The sequence below is a fragment of the Peromyscus leucopus genome, chromosome 8b (genome assembly GCF_004664715.2).
Source record: "Peromyscus leucopus breed LL Stock chromosome 8b, UCI_PerLeu_2.1, whole genome shotgun sequence".
Classification (NCBI taxonomy): Eukaryota; Metazoa; Chordata; class Mammalia; order Rodentia; family Cricetidae; genus Peromyscus; species Peromyscus leucopus.
In genome coordinates this window covers 57,415,934-57,442,615 of record NC_051086.1, presented here as the reverse complement: position 1 = coordinate 57,442,615, position 26,682 = coordinate 57,415,934, and the positions used below count along the sequence as shown (strand labels likewise).

The 26,682-nt window shown below is 40.2% G+C and overlaps 1 protein-coding gene across 1 annotated transcript; it reads left to right on the top strand.

The window, feature by feature from the left end:
• Positions 1–15,751: 15,751 nt before the first annotated feature.
• On the top strand, positions 15,752–16,705 carry LOC114691584 (olfactory receptor 1P1-like). Its single transcript, XM_028867024.1, has one exon. The coding sequence runs from the start codon at positions 15,752–15,754 to the stop codon at positions 16,703–16,705; it is 954 nt and encodes a 317-aa protein (XP_028722857.1).
• The last annotated feature ends 9,977 nt before the right edge of the window (positions 16,706–26,682 follow it).

The following is a 26,682-nucleotide window of genomic DNA, read 5'->3' as shown; positions in this document are numbered from 1 at the left end:
GAAAAATTTTCCAATAGTACCTTTCAACAAGTTGAGAATTATTGTAAGTGGTCACTGTGAAGGCAAATATTTCTCTATCCTGTTTTTGTAAAGGTATAGTAAAAAACCAATCTTTTACATCAATCACTGTAATAGACCATCCTTTAGGTAATAAAGAAGGCAAGGGAATTCAAAGCTATAAAGTGCCCATTGGCTAGATCACCTTATTAATGCTCTCAGGTCTGTTACTATTCTCTATTTTCCAGACTTCTTTTTAATAACAAATATAGGGGAATTCCAAAGACTGGTTGATTCTTCAATATTTTGAGCATTTAACTGTTCCTGTACCACATGTTCCAGTGCCTGTCATTTTTCTGATGTCAAAGGCCATTGATTGTTCCACACAGGTTCATTAGTTAACTATTTTAAAGATAGGGCTGATGGTACCTTTGGAAGACCAACAGTTGTTGTGCTCTGCCTATGTACAACCTAAATGGTCTGTGACTGTTCTTGATAGTATCTTTTATTATTTATCTCATAAGCATTCTTTATTTTATGGTTTATTTTTGAGATTGGAGTAATGTTAATCTGTGTTTTCTATTGCTCCAACTAATCATGTTTCCATAAATTTGTTGCTATGTTAGCCACATATGTCTTTAATTTTCCTATCTGTCCTTCTGGCCCTATACACTTGACCTACCTTGTACTTTGTTTTACTTGAGATTAAGTTCCAATCCATAAAAGCTGAATATTCACCTCCTGAAAAGGCCAATCTGGATGCCACAATTTTGGTGAAATAATGGTTATATCTGGACCTATGTCCAGTAATCCTTTGATTAAAATGTCATTTACTCATATTTTTGTTTTGGTCTTTGATCAATTATAGAAGCTTGCCAAAATACTTGTTTTATGGTTTCTTCTTATTTTTTTGTTTTATCTACTGAAGTTTTTCTGTCCTTGATCACATCCAGAGCAGAATTGTTTTTAACAACAGGCATTAAATTTTTAATTGCTTTGTGGATGAGTTTCTTCAGTGCTCACAGGAAATGATTAAACCAAATTTGATATTTGGGCCTGACCCCTAAGGCATCACCTGATGGCAAAGGGATGCCTGTACCTTCTTGATCTGCATTCATTAGTCCAATACTGGCCTTTGCCACATCTTCTGCATACTCTAGAAGGTTAGGGCCTTCTATTTGGATTATCTGTAGAAAAAAATTGCTTCAAGGAATGCCTTGCCTACAATCCATTTTCAGATTACCTTGCTTACCACAATTAAAACATCTGACATTTTGATTTTTTTTCTTAAAAATTTTAGAAATCACTTCTCCTATTAAAGTAGTATAATAAGCATGAGATCCCTTATCAGCTGTATTTCTAATCCATTCATCTACTGGTACTGATCTTGCCTTTAAAGGCCTAATCACCCTTTTACATTCTGAATTAGCATTTTCAAAAGCCAAAGATTCAATTAATATCTGTCTGTCTTCTCAATCTGATACTATTCTACTTACAGCTAAAGTCAATCTTTGCACAAAAAATTTAGTGAAGGCTTCTTTAGGGTCTCATATAATTTTGGTAAATAACTCAGACCTCTTTTCTGATTCTTCAAACTTATTCAAGCATTCAATGCTGCTAAATGACATAGGATCAAGTTGTGATCATCAAATTTAAATTGTCTTTGCAAATCAGGATATTGTCCTTCAGTGGGAAACTGGTCTTGGGAAATATCAATACCTCTATCCTGTTTCATTGTTTTATGGCCCTAGCTTCCTCTTTCCAGCATGTTCTTCATTATAAATAAAGACCCACTTCCAAAATTGCTATAGCTAAATCTTTCAAGACTTGAGGGATAATTCTGTTCTGAGTTGTCCATGAATTTAACATCTGCTTCACATAGGGTGAATGTATACCATATGAAATGACTGCTTACTTAAATCTCTTCAAACCTAATATGTCTATAGGATTCCATTAAACTTCTGTTGGGGTGTGTAGCTAGAGTTTTCCTGCCTTGCCCACAGTCAGGACAAATCTCTGTCACTTGCCAGTCCCACAGCCGCTCAGACCCAACCAAGTAAACACAGAGACTTATATTGCTTACAAACTGTATGGCTATGGCAGGCTTCTTACTATCTGTTCTTATAGCTTAAATTAATCCATTTCCATAAATCTATACATTGCCACATAGCTCGTGGCTTACTGGCATCTTCACATGCTGCTTGTCCTGGCAGCGGCTGGCAGTGACTCCTTCCGCCTTCCTGTTCTTTCTTTTCTCCTCTCTGTTAGTCCCGCCTATATTTCCTGCCTAGCCACTGGCCAATCAGTGTTTTATTTATTGACCAATCAGAGTAATTTGACATACAGTCCATCCCACAGCAGGGGTGTCTATTGTCTGCTGGTCATTCTTGTATAGGAATTGGTTTTCTGATATAAGATTGGTTTCCTAATAACCTTGGGTCACCCCTTTTCAGTTTCATCATGCAGTAGTATGGAGGTTCTTGTCTAAATTCCTCTGTTTGTGTCTGAGTATTTTCTTATTTTCATTAGTGGAGCTTTTAAAGCTTGTTTTTCTTTTATCAATAGTTAGTCTTTCTCAGGCTTGTATCTTGCCAGTCAAATTTTCATATTTTACACAGCTATCGAACTACTTTTTAAGGAAAAAATATGAATTATCAAACTGATAGTAATTATAATCAGCATTATGTCAACCCTAGCTAAGTTGGTTATCCATTCATTCATTTTTTTTTTCCATTTTCAAGCCATCCATTGTGGCACTATACTGTCCTAACTCCCTGCTTGTGATATTTCCCATTTTTAACATGGAAAGATTTTTCTTTGGATTTCTCAGGTCTCTTACCAAATCTGTTATGACATGTTTGGCAGTGGGGATGTGAGGCGCTCTCAAGCAAACATCATAGTGCTAGTGGGTGCAGTGGTGGGGTTGTGAGGCACTCGGGAATAGGGTATAGATGAAGGGGATCACAGTGGGAGAAGCCACCTGAGGAGCAGCTGCATCAGTGGGAAGAAGTGGCGGCTTTAGAAGCTGCCATGTGATCTCATGCCACATGTTGGGTACCAAATGTTGTTTTTATCTAAGTTGTTTTATTTACTAATAAAGACTTGGGAGTCATATATTAGGGTGAAAACCTACTAGACCAGAGAAGCCAAGAGCAATCAGCTGACCTTCATTTTTTGCCCAGAGACCCAGCAAGAAAGCATCTCTTCACATCAGCCAAAACAAAAAGGTCCACAAATCTCTAGGTCCTTCCCTTCTCCTTCCTGTGATCCATCTTCACAGGTCTTCATATTCTCTATGGCTAATTTTTGTCAACTAGTACCTGGCTCCACCCCCTGATCCAGACTTAATATTATTAGCACAGCTCACAAGCTATGGTGATTCACCATGACACCATCCTCACTACCATTCTTACCCCTGGTCCATTGAAATGGGAGACACGAGGCTACTTTGGTAGAGTCCATACTCTACACACCTAAAAAGCCTGGAGTATCTTCACTGGACATCAGCAGGAATGTGTGTAGGAGTGATTTCTTCCAGTGGCTTGTTAGATCATTATTATTTTTTTCCTTTTATTTTATTTTACAATACCATTCAGTTCTACATATCAGCCACAGAGTCCCTTGTTCTCCCCCTCACTGCCCCCTCCCCTTCCCCCAGCACACCCCCCATTCCTACTTCATTTATGGCAAAGCCTCCCCCGAGGACTGAGATCGACCTGGTAGACTCAGTCCAGGCAGGTCCAGTCCCCTCCTCCCAGACTGAGCCAAGCGTCCCTGCATAAGCCCCAGGTTTCAAACAGCCAACTCATGCAATGAGCACAGGACCCAGGACCACTGCCTAGATGCCTCCCAAACAGATGAAGCCAATCAACTGTCTCACCTATTCAGAGGACATGATCCAGTTGGGGCCCTCAGGCGTGTATTTCTATTCGTTTGGCTATTTGTCCCTGTACTTTATCTAACCTTGGTTTTAACAATTCTCGCTCAAGTAAACCCTACTCTTTCTCTCTAATTAGACTCCCAGACCTCCACCCGGGGCCTAGCTGTGGATCTCTGCATCGAGATCCCTCAGTCATTGGATGGGGTTTCTAGTACGACTATTAGGGTGTTTGGCCATCCCATCACCAGAGTAGGTCAGTTCTGGCTGTCTCTCGACCATTGCCAGCAGTTGATTGTGGGGGTATCTTTGTGGATTTCTGTGGGCCTCTTTAGCACTTTGTTTCTTCCTTTTCTCATGTGGTCTTCATTTACCATGGTCTCCTATTCCTTGTTCTCCCTCTCTGTTCTTGATCCAGCTGGGATCTCCCGCTCCCCACAGGCTCTCTTTCCCTCAACCCTCGCCCTTCATTACTCCCACTCATGTCCAGGTTGTTCATGTAGATCTCAGCCATTTCTCCGTCATTGGGTGATCCTCATGTCTTTCTTGGGGTCCTGTTTTCCATGTAGCCTTCCTGGTGATGTGAGTAGCAGTCCAGTCATCCTTGTTCCACCTCTAGTATCCTCCTATGAGTGAGTACATACCATATATGTCTTTCTGAGTCTGGGTTACCTCACTCAGGATGATTTTTTTCTAGATCCATCCATTTGCCTACAAACCTCATGATGTCATTGTTTTTCTCTACTGAGTAGTATTACATTGTGTATATGTACCACAATTTATTTATCCATTCTTCAGTTGAAGGGCATCTAGGTTATTTCCAGGTTTTGGCTATTACAATGCTGACCCCAAAGATTCCACCAAGGAACTGATAAAGCTTATAAACACCTTCAGCAACATAGCAGGATACAAGATCAACTAAAAAAATCAGTAGCCCTCCTATATACAATGGACAAAGAAGCTGAGAAGGAAATCAGAGATACATCACCCTTTACAATAGCCACAGATGACATAAAATACCTTGGGGTAACACTAACCAAGCAAGTGAAGGACCTATATGACAAGAATTTAAGTCCTTGAAAAAAAGAAATTGAAGAAGATGTCAGAAAATGGAAAGTTCTCCCATGCTCATGGATAGGCAGGACCAACATAGTAAAAATGGCAATTTTACCAAAAGCAATCTACAGATTCAATGCAATCCCCATCAAAATACCAACACGATTCTTCACAGAACTGGAAAGAATAATACTCAACTTCATATGGAAAAACAAGAAACCCAGGATAGCCAAAAGAATCCTTTACAATAAAACAACCTCTGGAGGCATCACGATCCCTGACTTCAAGCTCTACTATAGAGCTACAGTAATAAAAACAGCTTGGCATTGGCATAAAAGCTGATATGTGGACCAATGGAATCGAATTGAAGACCCTGACATTAACCCTCACACCTATGAACATATAATTTTTGACAAAGAAGCCAAAAGTGTACAATGGAAAAAAGAAAGCATCTTCAACAAATGGTGCTAGCATAAGCATAACTGGATATCAACGTGTAGAAGGCTGCAAATAGATCCATATCTGTCACCATGCACAAAACTTAAGTCCAAGTGGATCAAGGACCTCAACATAAATCCAGCTACTCTGAACCTGCCAGAAGAGAAAGTAGGAAGTAGTCTTGAATGCATTGGCATAGGAGATCACTTCCTAAATATAACACCAGTAGCACAGACACTGAGAGAAACAATCAATCAATGGAACCTCTTGAAACTGAGAAGCTTTTGTAGAGCAAAGGATACAGTGAACAAGGCAAAGCGACAGCCTACAGAATGGGAAAAGATCTTTACCAACCCCACATCTGACAGAGGACTGATATCCAGAATATATAAGGAACTCAAGAAATTAGACATCAAAACGACCAACAGTCCAATTAAGAAATGAGCTATAGAACTAAATAGAGAATTCTCAACAGAGGAAACTCAAATGGCTGAAAGACATTTAAGGAATTGTTCAACATCCCTAATCATCAGGGAAATGCAAATCAAAACAACTCCGAGATACCACCTTATGCCTGTCAGAATGGCTAAGATCAAAAACACTGAAGACACTTTATGCTGGAGAAGATGTGGAACTAGGGGAACTCTCCTCCACTGCTGGTGGGAATGCAAGCTTGTACAGCCACTTTAGAAATCAATATGGCGCTTTCTTAGAAAATTGGGAATCAATCTCCCCCAAGATCCAGCTATACCACTCTTGGGCATATACCCAAGAAATGCTCAATCATACCACAAGAGCACTTGTTAGAACATTATTATTGTTGGGGAGCAAGACCTAGAACCTACTAGACCAGCATCTTATAAACATCATTCTAAAAAGTATTTTGTAGATTCTATCTGTCACTTACTTATTACCAGATTTATCTATACATTTGGGCAGGAATACGCATAAGCCACCTTTTAGTCCTTTACAGTACATCATATTGGAAGACACATGACTTGTCCAAATGTAGGCATGTAGTTTTGATCATTTGGAAAGGGTGATCTATATAGAAACATGTATAGATAGATACTATTTTTTATTATCATTAATATGTAGCTTGCAAAAATTGCTGTGATATTTCATTGGTATTGCTTTTTCTATATTAATTTTTTCTTTTCTTCAGTATTGCTTTTTCAAATTTCAAATTTATTAGTTGAATTCTATCCTAAGGATGAAATTCTTTCTTATTTTTCCTTTCCTTTTCTTCCCTTCCATTTCTGTCTCATTCATCCACATATACTATACCAGTGTGATATACTGCTGTGGTATGTCCTGTATGCTGTGATTATATGTTGCTATGATTGATTGATAAATAAAATGCTGATTGGCCAGTAGCCAGGAAGAAAGTATAGTATAGGACAAACAGAGAGAAGGCTGGGAGGAAGAAGGCTGAGTCAGAGAGACACTGCCAGTCATCACAAGGAGAAGCATGATGTAAGATACCAGTAAGCCACAAGCCACGTGGCAACTTATAGATTAAAGAAATGGGTTAATTTAAGATGTAAGAACAGATAGCAAGAAGCTAGCCATGGCCATACAGCTTATAAGTAATATAAGCATCTGTGTGTTTATTTGAGTCTGAGTGGCTGCCAGCCTAGGTGGGACTAGAGATAACTCCAGCTACAATATACTTACCTTCATTTTATTCAGTTAGTTATGATCCATTAGTATCATTATTTAATTGCTCTATTATCCAAGAATTAACCAATAAGAACACTTCAAAATGACTTCTTTGTTTCTTGGCATGTTTGTACCAAACTTGGGGTCTTATTTTCTGACGTCTTCACAGCACTATGCTATTACCAGAGTGTACAAAGACTGAGGAAAATCTACACTGAAAGAAGAATGTTAATGATTTCATATATGTCTATATATACATATATATTATAAAAAAAAAAAATATATATATATATATATATATTTATACACACACACATATAATCTAAAAAAAAACCCACACAATGAAACAATTACAACAGAAGCTTGTGATTTACTTTAAGGGGCTTGTGTAAAAAGTCATAGGCCAGAGGAGATTTAATTTAGTTGGATGGGGTAGCTTTCTCTACTTCAGTCCAAGAGACAGAGAGTTAATGAATTTTCTTGGAAGAAGTCCAATGCTACTGGACCACATCTTTCTCCTTTTCAAGAAATTGCTCCTGAGGGAATGTGTGGGTCCTGAGGCAATTGCTAAGCTCTAGCTTCCCACAAGAGATGGAGTCTCACACTGGTCCTTCTGGGAAATCAATAGATGGGTAAGTCCTCTGATAGCCCGGGACTGGAACTCTCCATGTGGTATCATTGGGTTCCTGATGTTGAGGAACAGAGCTCACTCTGCAGTCCTGCTGCTTGGGGTGTGTAGGGCTTCCCTGGGCATCAGAGGATGCTTCAGTATGTGATCTTGATAGACTCCACTTGAAAGAGTAACAACCTCAGTGTCTCGGGGAACTTTCATGTTACATCAATGATCACAGAGGACTGAAGAAGAGGCCACGGGTCATTGTGGTGTTGTCTGGGACAAACACAGGCAGTATGGTGAGCTCACAACTGGGGTGGGACACCATCCTTAAAGGACCCTGTTCACCACCACAGAAGTAGGCTTTCAGATCCTGGGAAAAAATGTAAATAAGGTTTGTATTTCATCTTTAAAGAGCAAGTAGAGGCAGACAGATATGATCTACAGACAGTGAAATCGTAACCATGTCTTGGCAATTGCAATGCTTGGGAGGAAAGATGATATACATTTCAAATCTTTCCAACCAAAATGTGTGATTCTCATGAGAATTGATACAGTCAACAAACACTTCAGTGTGTGGTCCAGAAAACAAACTGCAGGGAGAGCAGATGAAGGAAGAGCCCTGAGGGCTGGTGTGGCCAGTGAAGGCTTTGAAAACAAGGAGTGTGGAGTGAAGCCGAGCCATCCCTGAGGGCAGGAGGGCAGGCAGGTGAAAGAAGCCTTCCCCTTCACAAAGAGGAAATCCTGGTGCATCTTTAGGGTGGCTGTGAGTGTTGTGCTCTCATCCTAGAGCACACATTCAGAAAGGGAGTATTCTAGGGGAGAAAGGGGCACATGCTTTGCCTGAGAAGTTTCTTCCTCTGGGGAGGATCCTATAGGTTAGGATCTGTATCAAGGCAAGCCTGTACTTGCCCTAACGAAGACAGATGCAGACAGAAAAGAGGTTGACATTTCTTGGGCTCTCTAGGCAGTGGAGAGTCCCTCTTGGAACTCTCTCTCATGAAGTCAGGGTGACTGGTTTTCTGTTCCTGTTACTGTCATGTGCCTCAGTTTCTGAGGGAGGAATGGAAGAGCAAAGCTGTGTATGCCCAATGCTCACGCCTTCCTAGCTCATATGCATACTGAGCATCTCTTTGCTCCTGACGTTATCTCAAGCACTGCAGAATCACAGTGGTAGAGAAAGGGAGAGGAGTTGGCCTTTCATGTGATGGTGATGTTGGATTTAGTAATTACAATGGCAAATTACACTGTTGTGTTAAAATAGAGGCAGTGAAATTTCATTCCAGACTAGCCGACTAGTCCCAGAAAGGCTTTAGGGTCTTTGGGAACTGGTATGACTTTAATGAAGGGATGGGATAGAGGTTGTTGAAGGAGCATCCATATACAAGGAGGTGAGTGGCAACATCCAGAGATGAAGTCCAGGTATGGCTTTGCAGAAAATCTTCCTGGTTAAGTAATTGAAAAGCATCTCATTTGACTAACAGAACAGACACACCAAAGGCTGGACTGTTGGAAAAGATAAGGGGCAGGTCCCTAGGAGACCACTTGGACTGAGACAACTGAGGAGCCATAGGGCAGGGTCTGTTAGACAACCATGGAGAGAAAGACCCTGTCACTGAACAATAGTTACTAGCAGGAAGCAATTTTGGTTCAAACATGAGCTCTGAAAGGCTATATTGTTCTGTCTAAAGCACTCTATACTACAGCATGCCATTTGGAATAAAAAACAGTAGAGATTACACACTGGTTGTGCTGTTCCCTTATGTGTGAACTTGAGGCCACTCACAGACCTTACCTTCCTGAATCAGCACAGGATTACAGCAAGGTCCACAAGTCCCTCTGAGAGGATTTAAGATTTAGGAGTTTGGTCATCAGCATCCATAACGAATCCAGTGGTTCAGGTCTGCTGTTCCCTTTTTCCTACACTACTCAACTGGCAAGAACACACTGCTCAGTTTTCCTGGAAGTGTTCCCTTCCTCAGGGTGGGATGGTCTCTCTTCGGTCCTGAAGTCTCAAGTCTGGCAGAGCCAGGCTTTCAGTCCTAGTCCAGGGGAGGAGCTGTCCTCTTAGGTCCCAGGCACCCTGGAGTCTCTCCTTAGCTGCTCATATGCTCGCTTGTCCTTTACCAGCTCTGCCTTTGTCTGTTCCTGGTGGCACCAAGTGCACATTCCCTTGTACACAGATGAGTCAAAATGTTCTGGCTGCATTAGCATCCTGTGTTCCAGGGGCATGCTTTTGTTCTCAAACACAGCATGCTACAAGTGCATATTGTGTTTTCAGTCTGGATGAAGACACAGATGTGAGCAAGAAACAGGACTTTTATCAAGAAAATAGAAGGCAACGTGATTGTCAAAACATGAGGTGAACAAGGAAAACAACAATAGACATGCTAATGTGGACATGTGTGTGTGTTTGTGTTTAAATCTAGGCGACTTCAAACTGTGACAAAGAACTAAGACAGGCAGCTAAGGAATGCTGAGAGCAGGGGAAATTGTCTTCTCCAGGGAAGAGCACACCAATTGGTTATCCAACACCAGATGGTCAGTCCTGAAAACATGATTACAAAGAACACTATACAGACCTAGCAGGTTGTATTTTTGTGTTTAAGAATATATATATATATATGTATATATATTTATACACACACACACACACACACACATATATATATATATACATATATATATATATATATATATATGAACACACACACATACATGTAACAACAATAAATGAAAAAACAGAAATGATTTTGAAAGAGAGCGAGGATGGGTATATGGTTGGGTTTGGAGGGAAGGGAAAAACGATGCAATTATATTATCATCTCAAAAGATAAAATAAATAATTAATTTTAGAAAGCCACCAGAAGAAAGAAAACAAAACAACCTTAGCATATAGAGAGTGTTATGAATTATCAAGTGACTAGTATAATGGAGAGAAACTTAGGTATAGTTGGCTCATTATTATATAAACTTAACTTAAGAATTAAAACTAGTGATTTAATTGCAATTGTATTATCATCAATTGCAATTATCATGAAATTGCATTATCATTTATTTGCAATTGTATTATATTTTGATTTGAGGGAGGTTATAGTTTTTTATGAAAATGGCTTTTCTTAGTCAAAATATGGGGTATTTCCCTCTTTCTTTTAAAATAAGGAGGGTATCTTTTTTAAAATTTTATTTTATTTAGAAGATATCTTTTTAATATAAAATTTTATGGTTTTCATTATTTAGGTCTTAGGCTTTACTTGTATTTGTTCTTAGATATTTTATAGATTTTATTCTTGACATTTTACTGCTTTAAATTTTATAAAATTTCTATTTCTAGTTTTGGTAATCAAAATTTAGGAAATTGTTTGTATTTGTATATCTGTCCTTCATCTTGTGAACAATCTCCTTTCATAGATCTTTACATAGCTCATAATATGTCTTGAGTGAGCGTGACACTGTTAGTCCTGAAAACCTCATCTGCTCCTACTTCACCAAGGAAGTCCTTAAAATATGGGATACTCAGCTTTGAGTTCACCTAAACATGAGAGGGAAGAGTCACCTTGATATGGTACAAGCAAAGATCCAAATTTTGGAGTTCGGGGAAAGTTTTACTGTGTGAATTAGGCCAGATCCCTGAGCAGCAGGTTCCTCACAAGCAAATGGAGATAAATGGTCATCAAGGCAAACCAGGTGAAGAACTCCTTGCAGTATCTCAGAATGTTCTTGAGCAATGCTTGCTAGTGTTAATAGAGTTTGGTGAATGAATATCTTTGACACTAAAAAATTCAAGGATATATAACTATATGTCTTCTTAATCTTTAAAACTATGAGTAGAATCTAAAAAAGTGTTTATATTTATAAATGTACGATCATTCCATCTTAGTAGAAATTGCTTCAGGTTCCAGCAAGTTACTTAGTTTCTTCCTTTGTGATTTCTCAGATTCTTGGATTGGATTTTGGAATTTTATTTCTTATAACTGTAGCTCCTTTTGTCATTATTTTATTTTCTTTGATTTTGGCACCTGACATTGTGGAGCATAGCTTAAGTTTTCATTTCACAAAATAGGTTTTTATTTCTGGAACATCCATTTAATGTTGCTTGTATCTTATATAGGTTGTAATAACTTATATTTTTATGCTGAAATATGTTAAAACAAGCTATGGTGGTATTACACCCCTAAAATTCAGTCTGTATCTTAAAAAGCATCTTACATATGTCCTCAAAAACATTTTCAATTCCAATTTAATTAATAATAATTTTTATTCTGGTCTATGTCTGGTCCCTATTCAAATTTCTCTAGATATCCTGCAAACTTTCCCTTTCAAGCCATCTACTCAAATGGAGCCCAATCCAGGACCTTGCATTGCACATGGTTTCTTGGATTCCCATTGCAGACTTTAGTCTTTAGCAGCTCATTTTGAACAGCAAGGACTGGCTGCAAAGGGTACCACACCCTCCCTGCCCAGCATCAGCATCACCTTGGGCTTATTGGAAGTGTGAGTCCTTAGGAAGCAGCCTGAGCTCTGACGCAGAACAGCACCAACTTCCATGCACTTGTGACATCTGCACTCTGGAGTCAGGAACACTGCTGTGTCACCGTGGATTCCTGCACCAAGGGTAGGTATTTCTGTTGTTTTCAGCTTTCATCTATAATGAATAATGTTAAAAAATTTATGTCCAAGTTTTTCATATTCTTTGGTGTAACTAGGCTAGATAGCCCTATGGTTAGCCTTTTGAGAAATGTCAAATTGTTTTCCATATTGGTCACACTGTTTCACATTCCACCACCAGGGGCCTAGGGTCTTAGCATTTTCTCATCCTTTATACAGTTGACGTGATGACCTAGAGGATGGGAAGTGGCATCTCATTGTGTTTGTTTTTCTCATTCTCCTTTTAGTTTGTCTTTGAAACAGTTTTGTTTAGTAGTTGTCTACAGAAAATACTTTGTATATGAAAACTTTAGTATAGACAGCTATATCTTCTAGGAAACACTTAGACTCAAAGAAAAGTATATCTCATCACATGGTTTCAGTAAAGTTGCTTGGGAAAGTGTTGGAAAATACTTAAAATATATCACTCTTTGTAGCTGGAGTTTTCCTGCCTGGCTCACAGTCAGGACAAATCTCTGTCACCCGCCAGTCCCACAGCCGCTCAGACCCAACCAAGTAAACACAGAGACTTATATTGTTTAAGCTGTTTGGCCTAATGGCTCAGACTTCTAGCTATCTAGTTCTTACATCTTAAATTAATCCATTTATATAAATCTATACCTTGCCACGTGGCTCATGGCTTACTGGCATCTTCACATGCTGCTTATCCTGACAGCAGCTGGCAGTGTCTCTTCCCACCTTCCTGTTCTCTCAATTCTCCTCTCTGTTAGTCCCCCCTATACTTCCTGCCTGGCCACTGGCCAATCAGTGTTTTATTTATTGACCAATCAGAGCATTTGACATACAGACCATCCCACAGCAATTCTTAGCTATTTTCTTTTTATCAAGTTATAACTGTTGCTTATATATTCTAGATAAATTTTTTATTTAAAAGTTTTTTTTCTAATTTACCTACTAACTCTACAGATCCCCCTCCCTCCCACCTCCTGCTCACTCCCTATCTTCCTCCTACCCCACTCCCCATCCACCTCTTAGAGAGGCTAAGGCCTCCCATGGGGAGGCAACAAAGTTTGGCATTTCAAGTTGAAGCAGGACAAAGTTCCTCCCCATGTATAGATCTAGATAAAAATTTAAACATTATTCCCCAAATTGAGCACATCAGCACATGCCTATAGTCTCAGGACCCAGCAGATGGAGGCAGAAGCGTCAATAGTTCTAGGTCATCCTTAGCTATGTAGAAAATTTGAGGATAGAATCTGTATCAAAAAAACAACAATCCTCCTATATTCTAAATTGTGAGATTATACTTTGAATAACAATGTTTTGGTTATTTAAATTAAAGCTGAATTTAAATTAAGCTTTAATATAATTTAAATTAAATGCAATTTGATTTTCTTTACTGACATGTTATTGTGTGACATGTATTTTGGTGTCATGTCTATGAAACCATTGATTTATTTGAAAATTTTGGCTTGCATTTTCTTCCAAGATTTTTAGTTTTAGCTCTTATATTTTAGGCCTTTGTCCACTCTGAATTAATGTTGTATATGATCTGAGGTTCTAATTCATTCCTGTGCACATAGACGAACTGTCTGATGGATGTAATTAAGGGATGTTTTTGTTAGTTTTTGATGTTGAGCTTCATTTCGACTTTAAATGATTTTCCACTTCCTGCTTTCCTCACTTGGCTCTTGTCTTTGTGTAGTGGGTGATTTACTGCATCTTGTGAAGGTGTTTGAGGTAGTGTATTCTCCTTTGCTGTGCTAGTAATATTCCATAGACTCTGGTGTGTGACATTACTATTATTATTTTCTAAACATTCAGTAATTTTGATAGTTAATATTATTTTATTTTGTAGCTGGCACATAATTGCACATTATGTGCTCTATGATAATTCAACACATGTATAATAGTGATCTTTAGAGGGGAGGAAGAGTCCTGGGAGACATCTTGGGGAGGTAGCAACCATAACCAATGCATAGTTATTAGGGAGGGAGTGACCGTGTTCTACAATACATTCAGTGATACTGCTTGGCACAAACCTATTGCCTATTTTATAGATTTCAGAACTATATAACACCTTTTTTGTTATTGCTAATTGTCTACTAAAGACATTTAACAGTTTTCCAGGTTGATGAGGCATTTTTATTTTCTAATTTTCTTATTGTATTCTTTAAGTCCTGTAATTAATTTTAATTGAATGTTTATGAGAGGTCATAGTTGAATCATTGTTAGTTTTGTGAGATTGGGTTTAGCTCTGGAGTCTTATGTAGTATATATTTGGTAAGTTAAGTAGGAAATTGGAAGTGAAATGTGTTCATTGGCATAATTGAAATAGAGTGATCATGTACATATTCACATATATGTTTTATTATTTTGTTTAACATTTTATATCTTTCTGTTTCTTTAAATGGGCTCTCATGCAGTCCAGGCTGGACTCAAATTTACTGTATAGCAGAGGTTAGCCACATGAGCTAGAATCACAAGTGCCTCCCCCAGTTTTGCAATTCTAGACAGCAGAAGTTTGATGTTCTTTTTGTCCATTTCACCGAGTCTTTGAAGAATATTCTAGATACCACACATCTTTACTAATTAGTTTTCTTGTTACAGAAACATGATTTCTAGATGAATGGTAAACACCAACTGTTGTCTTCAGAACATTAAGTTTGTGACACCGATGGATCAGAACAGCTGCCCAAGGATCCAAGAGTGGTTTGAGTGGGTATGGCAGGCTGAATGCAAATGGTATAAGATTCCAATGTAGGTAGTTATGTCCATAACTCGAGATTAAAAACTGTGGTGGTATTTTGTTTGTGCTCTAACAAATAAAGCTTGCCTGGAGATCAGAGTGCAGAGCTAGCCACTAGAGGGCAGGCAGTGATGGCACACACCTTTAATCCTAGCACTTGGGAGTGATATGGCTGGGCAGAGAGAGTAATTAATAAGGTGGGATAGAGACAGGAGCTCACCCCCTTCAGCCTGAGGATTCTGTAGGGATAAGAAGTGTCTTCAGTGCCGGACTGTGCTGCTTCTCTGATCTTTCAGCTTTCACCCTGATATCTGACTCTGGGTTTTTATTATTAAGACCAATTGGAATTCCTGCTACAAAAACTGTCTGGGGTTAAGAATTATTACCATTAGTTATCTGGCACTGAACCAGGTGCAGGGTTAGCATTCAGTGCCTATAGAACACATGAAAGTGGGTGAACAAATCTTTTTGGATTCTTAGAGCATAGCTAAGTAAAACTGTAGTACAAGCAAAGATACTTTGGCCAGAAGAAATGTAGAGGAGCACCCAAGAAGACTATTTTAATGGTTATCATTTGAATCTTGCAGAAAATTCTGGAAGAGCATTTTGTGTCCTATGCATGGACCGCATGGTTACTATGCAAACACTGTCATTCTTCTCTAGAGCTCAGAGAGGGGTATGCTCAGCATTCATCTAGCATGAAAAATCTCAGAAAGCAAGCTCAAGATTTTCCTCATTGACCTCTGTGCTCATGGCAAGAGGAAACCAGACCAGCACCTTTGAGTTCCTCCTCTGGGGTCTCTCAGAACAGCCACAGCAGCAGCAGTTCCTCTTCCTGATCTTCCTGTGGATGTACCTGGTCACTGTGGCTGGGAATCTGCTCATTGTCCTAGCCATTGTTACCGATGTACAACTCCACACTCCAATGTACTTTTTTCTTGCCAGCCTGTCCTGTGATGACATCCTTTTCACCTCCACCACAGTACCCAAGGCCCTGGTGAACATCCACTCCCAGAGCAGGACCATCTCCTATGCAGGATGCCTGGCCCAGCTCTACTTCTTCTTGACTTTTGGAGACATGGACATCTTCCTCCTGGCTACAATGGCCTATGACCGATTTGTGGCCATTTGTCATCCTCTTCACTACACAATGATCATGAGCCTCAGGCGGTGCTCACTCTTGGTGGCAGCCTGCTGGACCCTTACAAATGTTGTCGCCATGACACACACCTTCCTCATGTTCCGGCTCTCCTTCTGCTCCAAGAAGGTCATTCCAGACTTCTTCTGTGACCTGGGACCCCTGATGAAGATTGCTTGCTCAGAAACCCGTATCAATGAGCTTGTGCTTCTCTTCCTGGGGGGCTCAGTCATCTTAATCCCCTTCTTGCTCATCCTTGTGTCTTACATTCGCATTGTGTCAGCAATCCTCAGGGTCCCTTCTGCCCAAGGGAGGCGCAAGGCCTTTTCTACCTGTGGGTCCCACCTTGCTGTGGTGGCCCTGTGCTTTGGGACAGTGATAAAGGCTTATCTGTGCCCCTCATCGTCTTCCTCCAACTCAGTGGTAGAGGACACAGCATCTGCTGTCATGTACACAGTGGTGACCCCCCTACTGAATCCCTTCATTTACAGCCTGCGGAACAAAGACATGAAGGGAGCACTGGTCAGAATTCTCAGGGGCAAAGTCTCCTTCTCCTGGGGTCAGTGACTCCTGCAGAGAAACAGAAGGTGTCCTCATTCACTCTGCTGAGGATCTTTCAGAAATTTCTACCTCAAGTGTCCCATTCTGAATCCTACATATGCTTTATCACAGCCCTGCTCATTGACTTCTCACCTCGAGTTTCTTAGATTTGAGGAAAATGAAAGGCTTTGACTTGTTATGAATTGCATCTTTGTTCTTTTATTTATAATTTCATTCACCAGAATGATGATTTAGTCAGTGTCAGACAGCAAGACAATTCTTTCTATGGGGACAATATTCTGGAACTGAAAATTCTTATTTTTTGCCCCAAAAAAATGCACTATTTGTACAATATCATCCATGAGTACAATGCACTTTGATCATATCCACTCTGACTTCCCCATCTAACTTCTTTTATGAACCCCCACTTTCCATTATCAAATTTGTGTCCCCTTCATCTACTGTATGCTCCCCACACATGTACTCACATATATCTATCTCCTACTGAGTCAAACTTATGTTCTCCACATACACATGGGTGTAGCTTGAATAGTAGGATATGGGCAACCTGCCACAGAGCTTGTCATAAGAAAACTGCTCATTTCTCCATTGACTGATGGAGGCAAATGCAGAGGTCCATGGCAAGGTGCCAGGCTGAGCTCCGGGAATCCAATTGATGAGAGAGAGGAGGGATTCTTCAGGCCGGGGACATCGAGATCATGATGAGAAGATGTGCAGAGATGACTGGCCACACTAGTGGAAGCCCATGAACTGTAGATTAATGGCTGTGGAGCCACCATGGGACTGGACTAGGCCTTCTGGATATGGAAGATGGTTGTTTGACTCGAACTGTTTGGGGGGCACCCAGACAGGGGGATAAGGATCCGTCCCTGGTGCATGGGCAGGCTTTTGGATGCCCAGTGCCTACAGTGTGATGCCTTGCACAGCCTTGGTGCAGTGGGGAGGGGCTTGGACCTGCCTCGGCTCAGTGTGCCAGGCTCTGCTGACTCCCCATGGGAGACTTTGGTTTGGGGGATGTGGGGATGTGGGGTGGCTTGGGAAGGAGGGCTGAGGGGTGGGAGGATGGAGGAGGTGGGATCTGTGGGTGGTATGTAGAGTGGATAGAAAATTTATTAATAAAGAAAAATGAAAAAAAAACCTGCTCTCCCTGTTTGTTCAGCAGCAGTTGGCTGCCTGCAGCTCCTAAACTGTGGGTGGGACCTGGTATGGTCTTATGCGGGCCACTAGAGCTGTTGAAGGTTAATGAATGTAACACTCCTGTCAAGTCTAGGCAATATCATTTTGCAGCAATCCTCCAGGTTCTCTGGCCTTACACTCTTTCCCTCCTCTCTTCCACTATGATTTTTACCCTCTTGTGACCTTGTGGTTCATCATCATTAGAGACACATTGCTCCCGTTTGTGGTGACGCTGGTGTAAACAAACCCATTGCAGAGCCCGAGTGTGAAAGCATAGCTCACGTATTTATGCACAACACAAAGCACTGATGGTAGTAATAAAAGCCTGGGTGGTGACTGGGTGTGTATTCACTATACCATTCGTCATCATTTCAGAATAAACTCCTTCCACGTGCAAAAGGTATGTGTTAAATAAATGTTCTTTGTTCTGCTACCAACAGATTCATATCTTGTATTTACAAAGTCTCTGGCCTAATAAAGAGGATATTGAATGATTGACCTACACCATTTATGTTTATGTCAGGACACTGTCTGATGATCATTTTCAGAATCTGTCCTCAGTTTTTAAACATGTGTGACTGTCCTTTTTTGTAACTTTCCTTAATAAGAACCGTCATTTGCAGCGTTCATAATTCTAAAAGTCTGTGTAGCCCTTTAAGACAGCGGGAAAGTGATATATTTAATTAAATTCATATAACTATATAAATTGTGTAACAATATGAATTCATTAAAGATATTTAATTAAATTTGTACAACTATATAAATTGTATAACAATTAATATAAATTACTTAAAGTAAATAAATTAATTTAAAATGTTAAAAAAATTTTTAATTCATTTTACGCATATTCCCCTCTTCTCTCCTCCTGCCCCTCAGCCTTTCCCTCCCAACTCCCCCACTTCCCCCCCACAAGAAGGCAAGGCCTCCATGGGGAGGCACATCCAGTAGAGGCTAGTCCAAGCCCTTCCCTTTGCCTCAAGGTTGCACGAGGTGTCCCATCATAGGTAGTAGGCTCCACAAAGCCTGCTCATGAACCAGGAATGGATTCTGATCCTACTGCCAGGGGACCTCCCAAGTAGATCAAGCTACACAACTGTCTCGCCATGCAGAGGGCCTAGTCCAGTCCTGTGCAGGCTCCACAGCCATTGATCCAACTTTTATGAGTTCCCACTAGTTTGGTTTGGTCGTCTCTACAGGTTTTCCCATCATGATCTTGATGCACTTGCTCATAGAATCCCTCTTCTCTCTCTTTGACTGGACTCTTGGAGCTCTGCCTGGTGTTTGGCTGTGGATCTCTGCATCTGCTTCCATCAGTCATTGGAGAAAGGTTCTGTGATAAGTGCTAGGGTATTCACTGGTCTGATCCCTGTGGTAAACCAGTTCAGTTCAGGCACCCTCTTCACTATTTCTAATAGTCCAAGCTGGGGTCATCCTTGGGGATTCCTAGCAACTTCCCTAGCACCAGGTTTCTCTAACCTATGATATCTCCCTCTATCATGGTATCTCTTTCTTTGCTTTCTCCCTCTGTCCCTGTTCCAGCTCAATCATCCTGTTCCCTTATGTTCCCATCTTCTATTCTCTACCCTCCATTGCCCACCCCTAATCCCTAGTTTACTCATGGAGATCTCATCTATTTCCCCTTCCCTGAGCGAGCCATGAATCCCTCATAGGGTCCTTCTTGTTAGCTAGCTTCTCTGAAGCTGTGAATTATAGTTTCGTTATCCATTGCTTTACATTTAGTATTCACTTATGAGTGAGTACATACTATGTTTGTCCTTCTGAGTCTGGGTTACCTCACTCAGGATGATATTTTCTAGTTCCATCCATTCGCCTGCCAATTTCATGATGCCATTGATTTTACTGCCGAGTAGTACTTCATTATGTATATGTACCACATTTTCTTTATCTTAGCATTCTGGCAGGTGTAAGATGGTTTCTCTAAGTCATTTTGATTTGCATTTCTCTGATGACTAAGGATGTTGAGCAATTTTTTAATGTCTTTTAGCCATTTGAGATTCTTCTGTTGAGAATTCTCTTTTTAGCTCTGTAGCCCATTTTTTAATGGGGTTGTTCAGTATTTTGATGTCTAGTTTCTTGATATCTTTAGATTTAGTAATGTTTTTAATTAAAAATAAAAATAAAGGTTTAAAATTAGAAACAAAAACTTGATAGATGAGGTCATGGAGAATGGGTTAATGATGAAAATATTGGCAAGGAAAGGCCAATTCTCAGATGGCAAAGACTTTTCAACTTGAATGGAGCAAGTATATTTTCCCTCTGAAAACAGAAAATTATAAAATAATTATTGCATTAAAGTTATGAACTATAAACATTTGTAGCTAATAAAGTAAAGCTTTCAACAGTACAAAAATCAATACCCTTGTAAGTAAAAATATTCATGAATACTTTCAATGAGAAGATAAATAATATAATTTTAGTTAAATATCATGGGACATGTACTATATTTTAACTTTATTCCAGATTTTCTTTCTTATATTATAAATGTATTTTTTATTTACTGTTGAGGAGCTGTTGGCAGTTGGTAAATACTGGAGGAAGGAGTGTGAGTGTTCTCAAATGATGTGGCCCCTGATAAGTTGTACACGAGTCAGCTGATAGTCCTCTGTCTACTGACATACTGGTACCACTAATGGACTTAATTGGGTATTCATTTGGATTCTCATTTTGTGAAGCCTTGGCTGACTGTACATGTCACGGTGTATATTTGGTTTTGTCACATACAGCCCTTGGGACTCCAGTCACTGCCTGTGGTTGGTACAAATGTTGATGGATCACACAGAAATTTTGCTTCCTTGAGCTGAGCAGTACTCAGGACCTCAGACGGGGTGAGGTGGTCAGTGGTGATGACTCCGGAAAGGCACACTCAAGATCCAGGTGGTGACTCCAGAAAGGCACACTCAAGAGAACCTAAGGAGGTGTACCATCTGCTGTTTTGAACGATGCTTGTAGCATGAATTCTAATTGGTCTTAATAATAAAAACCCTGAGCCAGATATCAGGGTAAATGCTGAAATATCGGAGAGATAAAGGAGCAAGCCACGGCCACTGCTTACCTCTAGGAATCCTCAGACAGAAAGAGGGGTGAGCTCCTGTTTCCTCCTGCCTTATATTCCTCTCTCTGCCTAGCCATATCACTTCCTGTTTCCACTTACCTAGTACTGGGATTAAAGGCATATACCTCCCAAGTGCTGGGATCAAATGTGTGTGCCTTCACCACTTGGCTATGTTTCTCTTTTAAACTGGATCAATCTTCTGTAGCCCAGGGTGGTCTGAACTCCTGATATTTCCTTTGTCAAGGTAGTGTCATGCTCTGGGGACTCAGAAGTTGGCCCTCCAATAGAACTAAAAGGATTAGGGAAGAGATGTAAAAGGAAACATTTCGGCCCTTAACACAGCCACAATGTCTCACTCTCTGCCATTTAGGTTTTCTCATTCAGAATGGAATGAGGGCAGATAATGGCAGTCCAACTGAACAGCAGGGCCACTGAGGCCCAAATGATGTGACTGTGTCTTTATTGTTTTCCCTGGAAGCAAGAGGTAGAGTTGGGGACTAGAAGGAGCCTTCCCAAGGAGATGTCCTCTTTTCCAGATGTCAGCCCAGGGCCTTTGAACATGGAGGTGCCCACATTCAGAATTAACTTGAACCAGAGAACAAGAGGAGGTCCTGGGTGTGAGGCAGGAGTAGAGGGAAGGCTTCTTAAGGCTCAGCTCCCTAATGAGTCCACAAGAATGTAGTGCTTTCTCCAGGGAACTCATTAGAACAGACCAATGGGAGGGTAGCCTGGGATCTGAACATGATTCTGGAAGTGGTGGGTTGTCCTGGAAGAGGTAGCAGGGATCAACAGGAAGGCAATGTGTTGATGATTCAGGCAGGGATAAGGTTCATACATCAGAGATAGAAGATTTGGGTTTCCCATTCTGTGTGGTCCAGCAATAACCTGTCTAACAGCTCTGAAGTCATTAGTGTAGAAGAAAAGGCAACATGATGATGGAACTTGTTGGGAATGAGGGTTGAGGGGATGTGGCAGCAAGTCAAGGAATGTCAGGAGCCAATAGAACAGGAGACATGGAACAGTTTCTCCCCTAGAGCCTCCAGGAAGAAACGTCCTACTAATGCCTTTACACTAGTTTTATTGGACTTGTTCCAGACATTTGGCCTCCAGAAAGATGACATTATAGACTTCTGTGGTTTTAAGGCATTCAGTTTATAGAAACATGTTTCAATAGCAGTAAGGAACTGACTCAGTATCTAGGCAACTTGTCCAGACTTGAGAATTCCTTCAGTTCCTGGAGAAAATGTGAGCACAAGTTCTGACCAAGGAGTGGGGCTAGATGTCATGAGACAGAGATTTATATGATATGAAAGAACTTTCACCACTGCAGAACTGGATCTCCTTGTGAAGATGCTTGGAGTTGGTCCTAATGAATCACTGAGATGTGTGTAGAAGCTCAGGCAGAATGATGATAGACACATTAGAGGAGCACCCAGGAAGGGACCAGAAGGATCATTGCTTAAGTTTCCTGGGAAGCACCAGAGGACAATCCTGTAATGAAGAAACAGGCTGAAGGCTGATGGAGACAGACTCTTCGAGAAGCTCAAAGTTGTGGTCTTGTAGCTTTAATTTGCTTTCCTCTGAAGGCTGATGGTGTTGCATATCTATCCTGTATTTGTTTGTCTTCCTTTGGAAAGTATCTATTGGCTCCTTTTGTTCATCTGAACTTCATCTTTTTGCTTCTGTTAGAATTTAAGAGGTACAAAGTTTCCCTCTGGCATCTCTGAGTTGTGGAATTCCTACAGGGTTTGTTTGTTTTGTCAGGTACATGTTGGTTGTCAGAAAAATGTACCTGGCAAAAGTCTCTCTTCGATGACAGGTCTGATCTTATACAGTATTTTGCCTTTTGTTGTTTATCACACACATTTTAGGTGTGAACAAACATACATTTTATTGTGATGGGACACTTGTAATCAATTGAGAGAGAAGTTAACTATACACAAAAATAATCACTAAATATATCAAATTCTTGGCTTGAAGGGAAACCAGGAAATCATAAGAGATACTACAGACAGATACAACAATGATACAATGTTTAAAGGAAAAGTCCTTTTATTATGAGCTTTACAGAAAACAAAGATGATAAATTTGATGAAAATGTGAACTCAGTCTGGGCAGTGGAGGATCTAAAAGATAAATACAGATGGGACTGGGGGATCATGTGTGGAGTACATGGCAAATGTGCCATCTTGAAACATTAACAGTGTCTTCCAATCACAGCAAAGGTTGTACAATATGTGGATATTAAAGCATACTAGCTCATGTATATGTACAATTTTCACTTACCAGATAAGTTTCATTTAATTAATAATGAAGGAAGTAATTTTAAAAAGATAAACAAACTAACCAAAGGGGCAAACACCCACTCCCCAAAACCCTGATATCAAGTACAAGGGAACCCCAACTCCCCAAGGTAGTAGATAGCCCCAAAATAACAGTCTTGATTCAGCTCAAGTTAGACTATACAAGGAGCAGCATTCCTCAAGAGCCTGTGAAATGGATTTCTGTTTGTCAGACAGGAACTTTTCCCTTACATGTCAAAGCCCATGCTAGTTCCAGACACCTTTGGTCCCTATTCACATGTACCTGTTATGCATTCCAAGTCCACACTGTCATCCTGGCCCTTCTCACCTGTTCCTCTACTATAAACTCCCAGGCTGCTCCAGTTCACAGGCTTCCCTACCCTCAGCTACTTGTCTTCCTTATAACCCACCTGGTTTTTCCATGCCCTCCTTCTCAAGACATGTCCATGTTCATGCTGCTTTTTTTCTCTCTGCTCTGGACTCTTCCAGATGCCTCTGGCTGCTCTCTCCAACCTACAATAAACCCCTCCCCCTAACCATAGAGGGGTCAATTTGATTGTTTCTTTACTGTGCCTCACTTACACCAGAACAGACAGTTTACTGAAAGGAAATGAAAATAACAAATATATCAATATCTATCCCTCTATCTATTATAGATAACTAGTCACTTTAATAAAGGAATTCAACTGAAAGAACACCACAATGCTGTATTTAATTGTTACAGACAAAAGATACAGTCATAATACCCAGTGATATCAAAGATGTGCAGTAACAAGCATTCTCACACACTGCCAATCAAGATGTAAAATGCTGCACATTTTTTGGCAAAAAGAAAGACAGAATACTTACCAAAGTTTAAATTTGTCTTTGTATTTCTTTAGCACACATGCACCCACATTTATACGTTACTTGTAGGAATGTAACCAGAGGGGCAATTGCATATGTATGGAAACACAGATAAATATTAATCTCAGAATTGTTAACACTTACAAAAGCAAATAATATAAATGAGTTGATTAAGTAGACCACTGTTAATACATAAAGTGGAATATTTTATAGCTATTTAAGTGGATATAATATGCTTGTAGATTGATTTACATAGTTATATAATATAAAGGATGAAAGTTAGTTGCAAAGCAATGTGGTGTTTTGAATGTAAGTGTGAGTGGGTGTCAGGGCCACTGTAGTGGCCCTGGTGTTGAAAGGCAATGGTGACATTCTGCACCGTTTGGGCATTTACAATGTGATGTGTTTCAGGGCGAATGACAACTTTAAATTGTGAAGAGATTTCTAGTTTGGAATAAAAATAAACAGGACATCGGTTTCAAAAGAAAAGGAAGCTTCCAAATTGTTCAAGAGACCCTGTGATCTTTTTGGGTAAACAGAAAAATGGGGTCACTGCCCAAAGTGCCTCTTTGCGATACTGATGTCCATTGCTCTGTTTCTCATAGCAACAGTGCCATGGCGAGTCACTAGGCTAGTCACCCCTTGAAGCAAGGTGTGGATGGCCAGGTGATGGGAAAGCCTGAGGCTCTGAGGTCTTGGAGTCAAACAAGCTGTGTTTTACTGCAGTTTTAGATGCTGGTGGTGAGAAGTGAAGGTGAAGAAGTGGCCGTTCCCTGCACTAATAGAATGAGAACCTGTATAGAAACGTAGACTAAGAGAACCAGACAACATTAGTGGTGAGAGAGCCTTGATAACTGCTTTGTCCCTCCTGCCAAATACAAGTCAAGAAAGGGTCAAGAATTTGCTTGAGGTCAAGAACATCATGGACAGCAGAGGATATGAAGTGAGAATATTTGATGTTTCCCAGACCCTTGCAGGAAGCTCATTGTTTGTATCCTGAAGTTTGTCTGATGAGTCAAAAAGGATCATGAAAGACCCATCTTTACACCTGTCTTCTGACAACATTAGTAGGCATGAATCAAAAGGCAGGAATGTGGACCTGGAATTAATCACAATCTTTGTTGGATCATACCCAACATCCCCTCATCCCTGCTGTCTTTGCTCATCTTGAAGACATAATTCCTGACTTTGTAGGTGCCTTTCTCTCTAGAGAAATGGCAAAGGAGCCCCCTAGGCACTCTACCACACTCAGTAAAACTTGAGATATTGTTTTCTTGGGACAGAGAATGGACTACAAAAACAGCTTCAGGGCTGCCAAGAACTGGTTATTGCTGGACCACACAGAATGGGAAGCACAAATCATCCATCTCTGACATATAAACATTATCCCTCTCAAATCTTTTAACAGCCTTTTGCTGTCTTACCATTTGTTTGCATTCTTTCCCATCTGCTCTTCTATCCCTGTAGCCCATGTCACCTTCACTAATGCTTCTATTATTTCTTCTCAACCTGCTTGACATTCTATCCTGACTTCTCCATCATTTAGTCATGTTTTCTCACAAATGCTCTACCTCCAATCTTGCTCTTCCATACCCTTTCTTTCCATCTCTTTCTTAGCCCATGCCTTCACTCTGTCTACCCACATCAAATACCATGCAGAAGTTAAGCCACAAATTCAGGTCCAAAGAGAATGTTAGAGAAATAGTTTGTAGAAATATCAACTAGATAGCAACACTGTCAAGAGCAAGTTATTAATCTAAAAAACATGTGAGGAGGAAGATGCATCTATGTGATGACTGGATTGATGGCTGGTAACAGAAAACAGGATGAGAAAACATTCTAGGTTAGAGCCGGCCTCTTTCACTGACAGGGTGAGGCATCAAAGTGTGATCTGCATTCACACATGGGTTTACAGCTTTTAGAGGTTCAGTGGTGAAAAGTGAGAATTTAGAGAGGAATTTAATATTGAGTAGTGGGGGGTGGTGGTGAAATGTTTAAATGTTTAGATTATAAATCCTTGTCTTTCAAAAGTTTAGAAACATGCAAGAATTGTAATTGAGAGAAGCTCATTTTGCATTGTAACTTTTCTTACATATTAGTGGAGTTTTAATATTTACAATCAGGCCTGAGAGCTGCACCCAGATACCAAGTTCTCTAGTATTACTAGGGAATATGAAACCACAGAGAGAGCTCCCTTCCCATTTCCTCTGAATATTATAAGAATTTTGTAGGAGGAATGTGCTTTTCCCAAATAGGCTTATGTTGCATAGACAGACCAACTATTCCAGAAATTGAGGAATAAATATGACTCCCAAGGAGGATGCTTTCTGAGACACTCTGGGAACTCCAGCTTAAGGGACGATACAGTGACTAAAGGTGGAACTCATCGAAGGGCAAACCTGGGGGAACCTATGTATCTATTCCTGGGTACAACCTCTTTCAGGGACAATACATATTATCCCTTATTTTAAGCTTTGAGATGGAAAGAGTTCTGAACAATTTGTTGTAGTGTTTAACACTACAGGGCACCCCTATCCCTAGGTTTAGTTTTGAAAGAAATAGATGGAAGGAGTCTTGAGACCCCC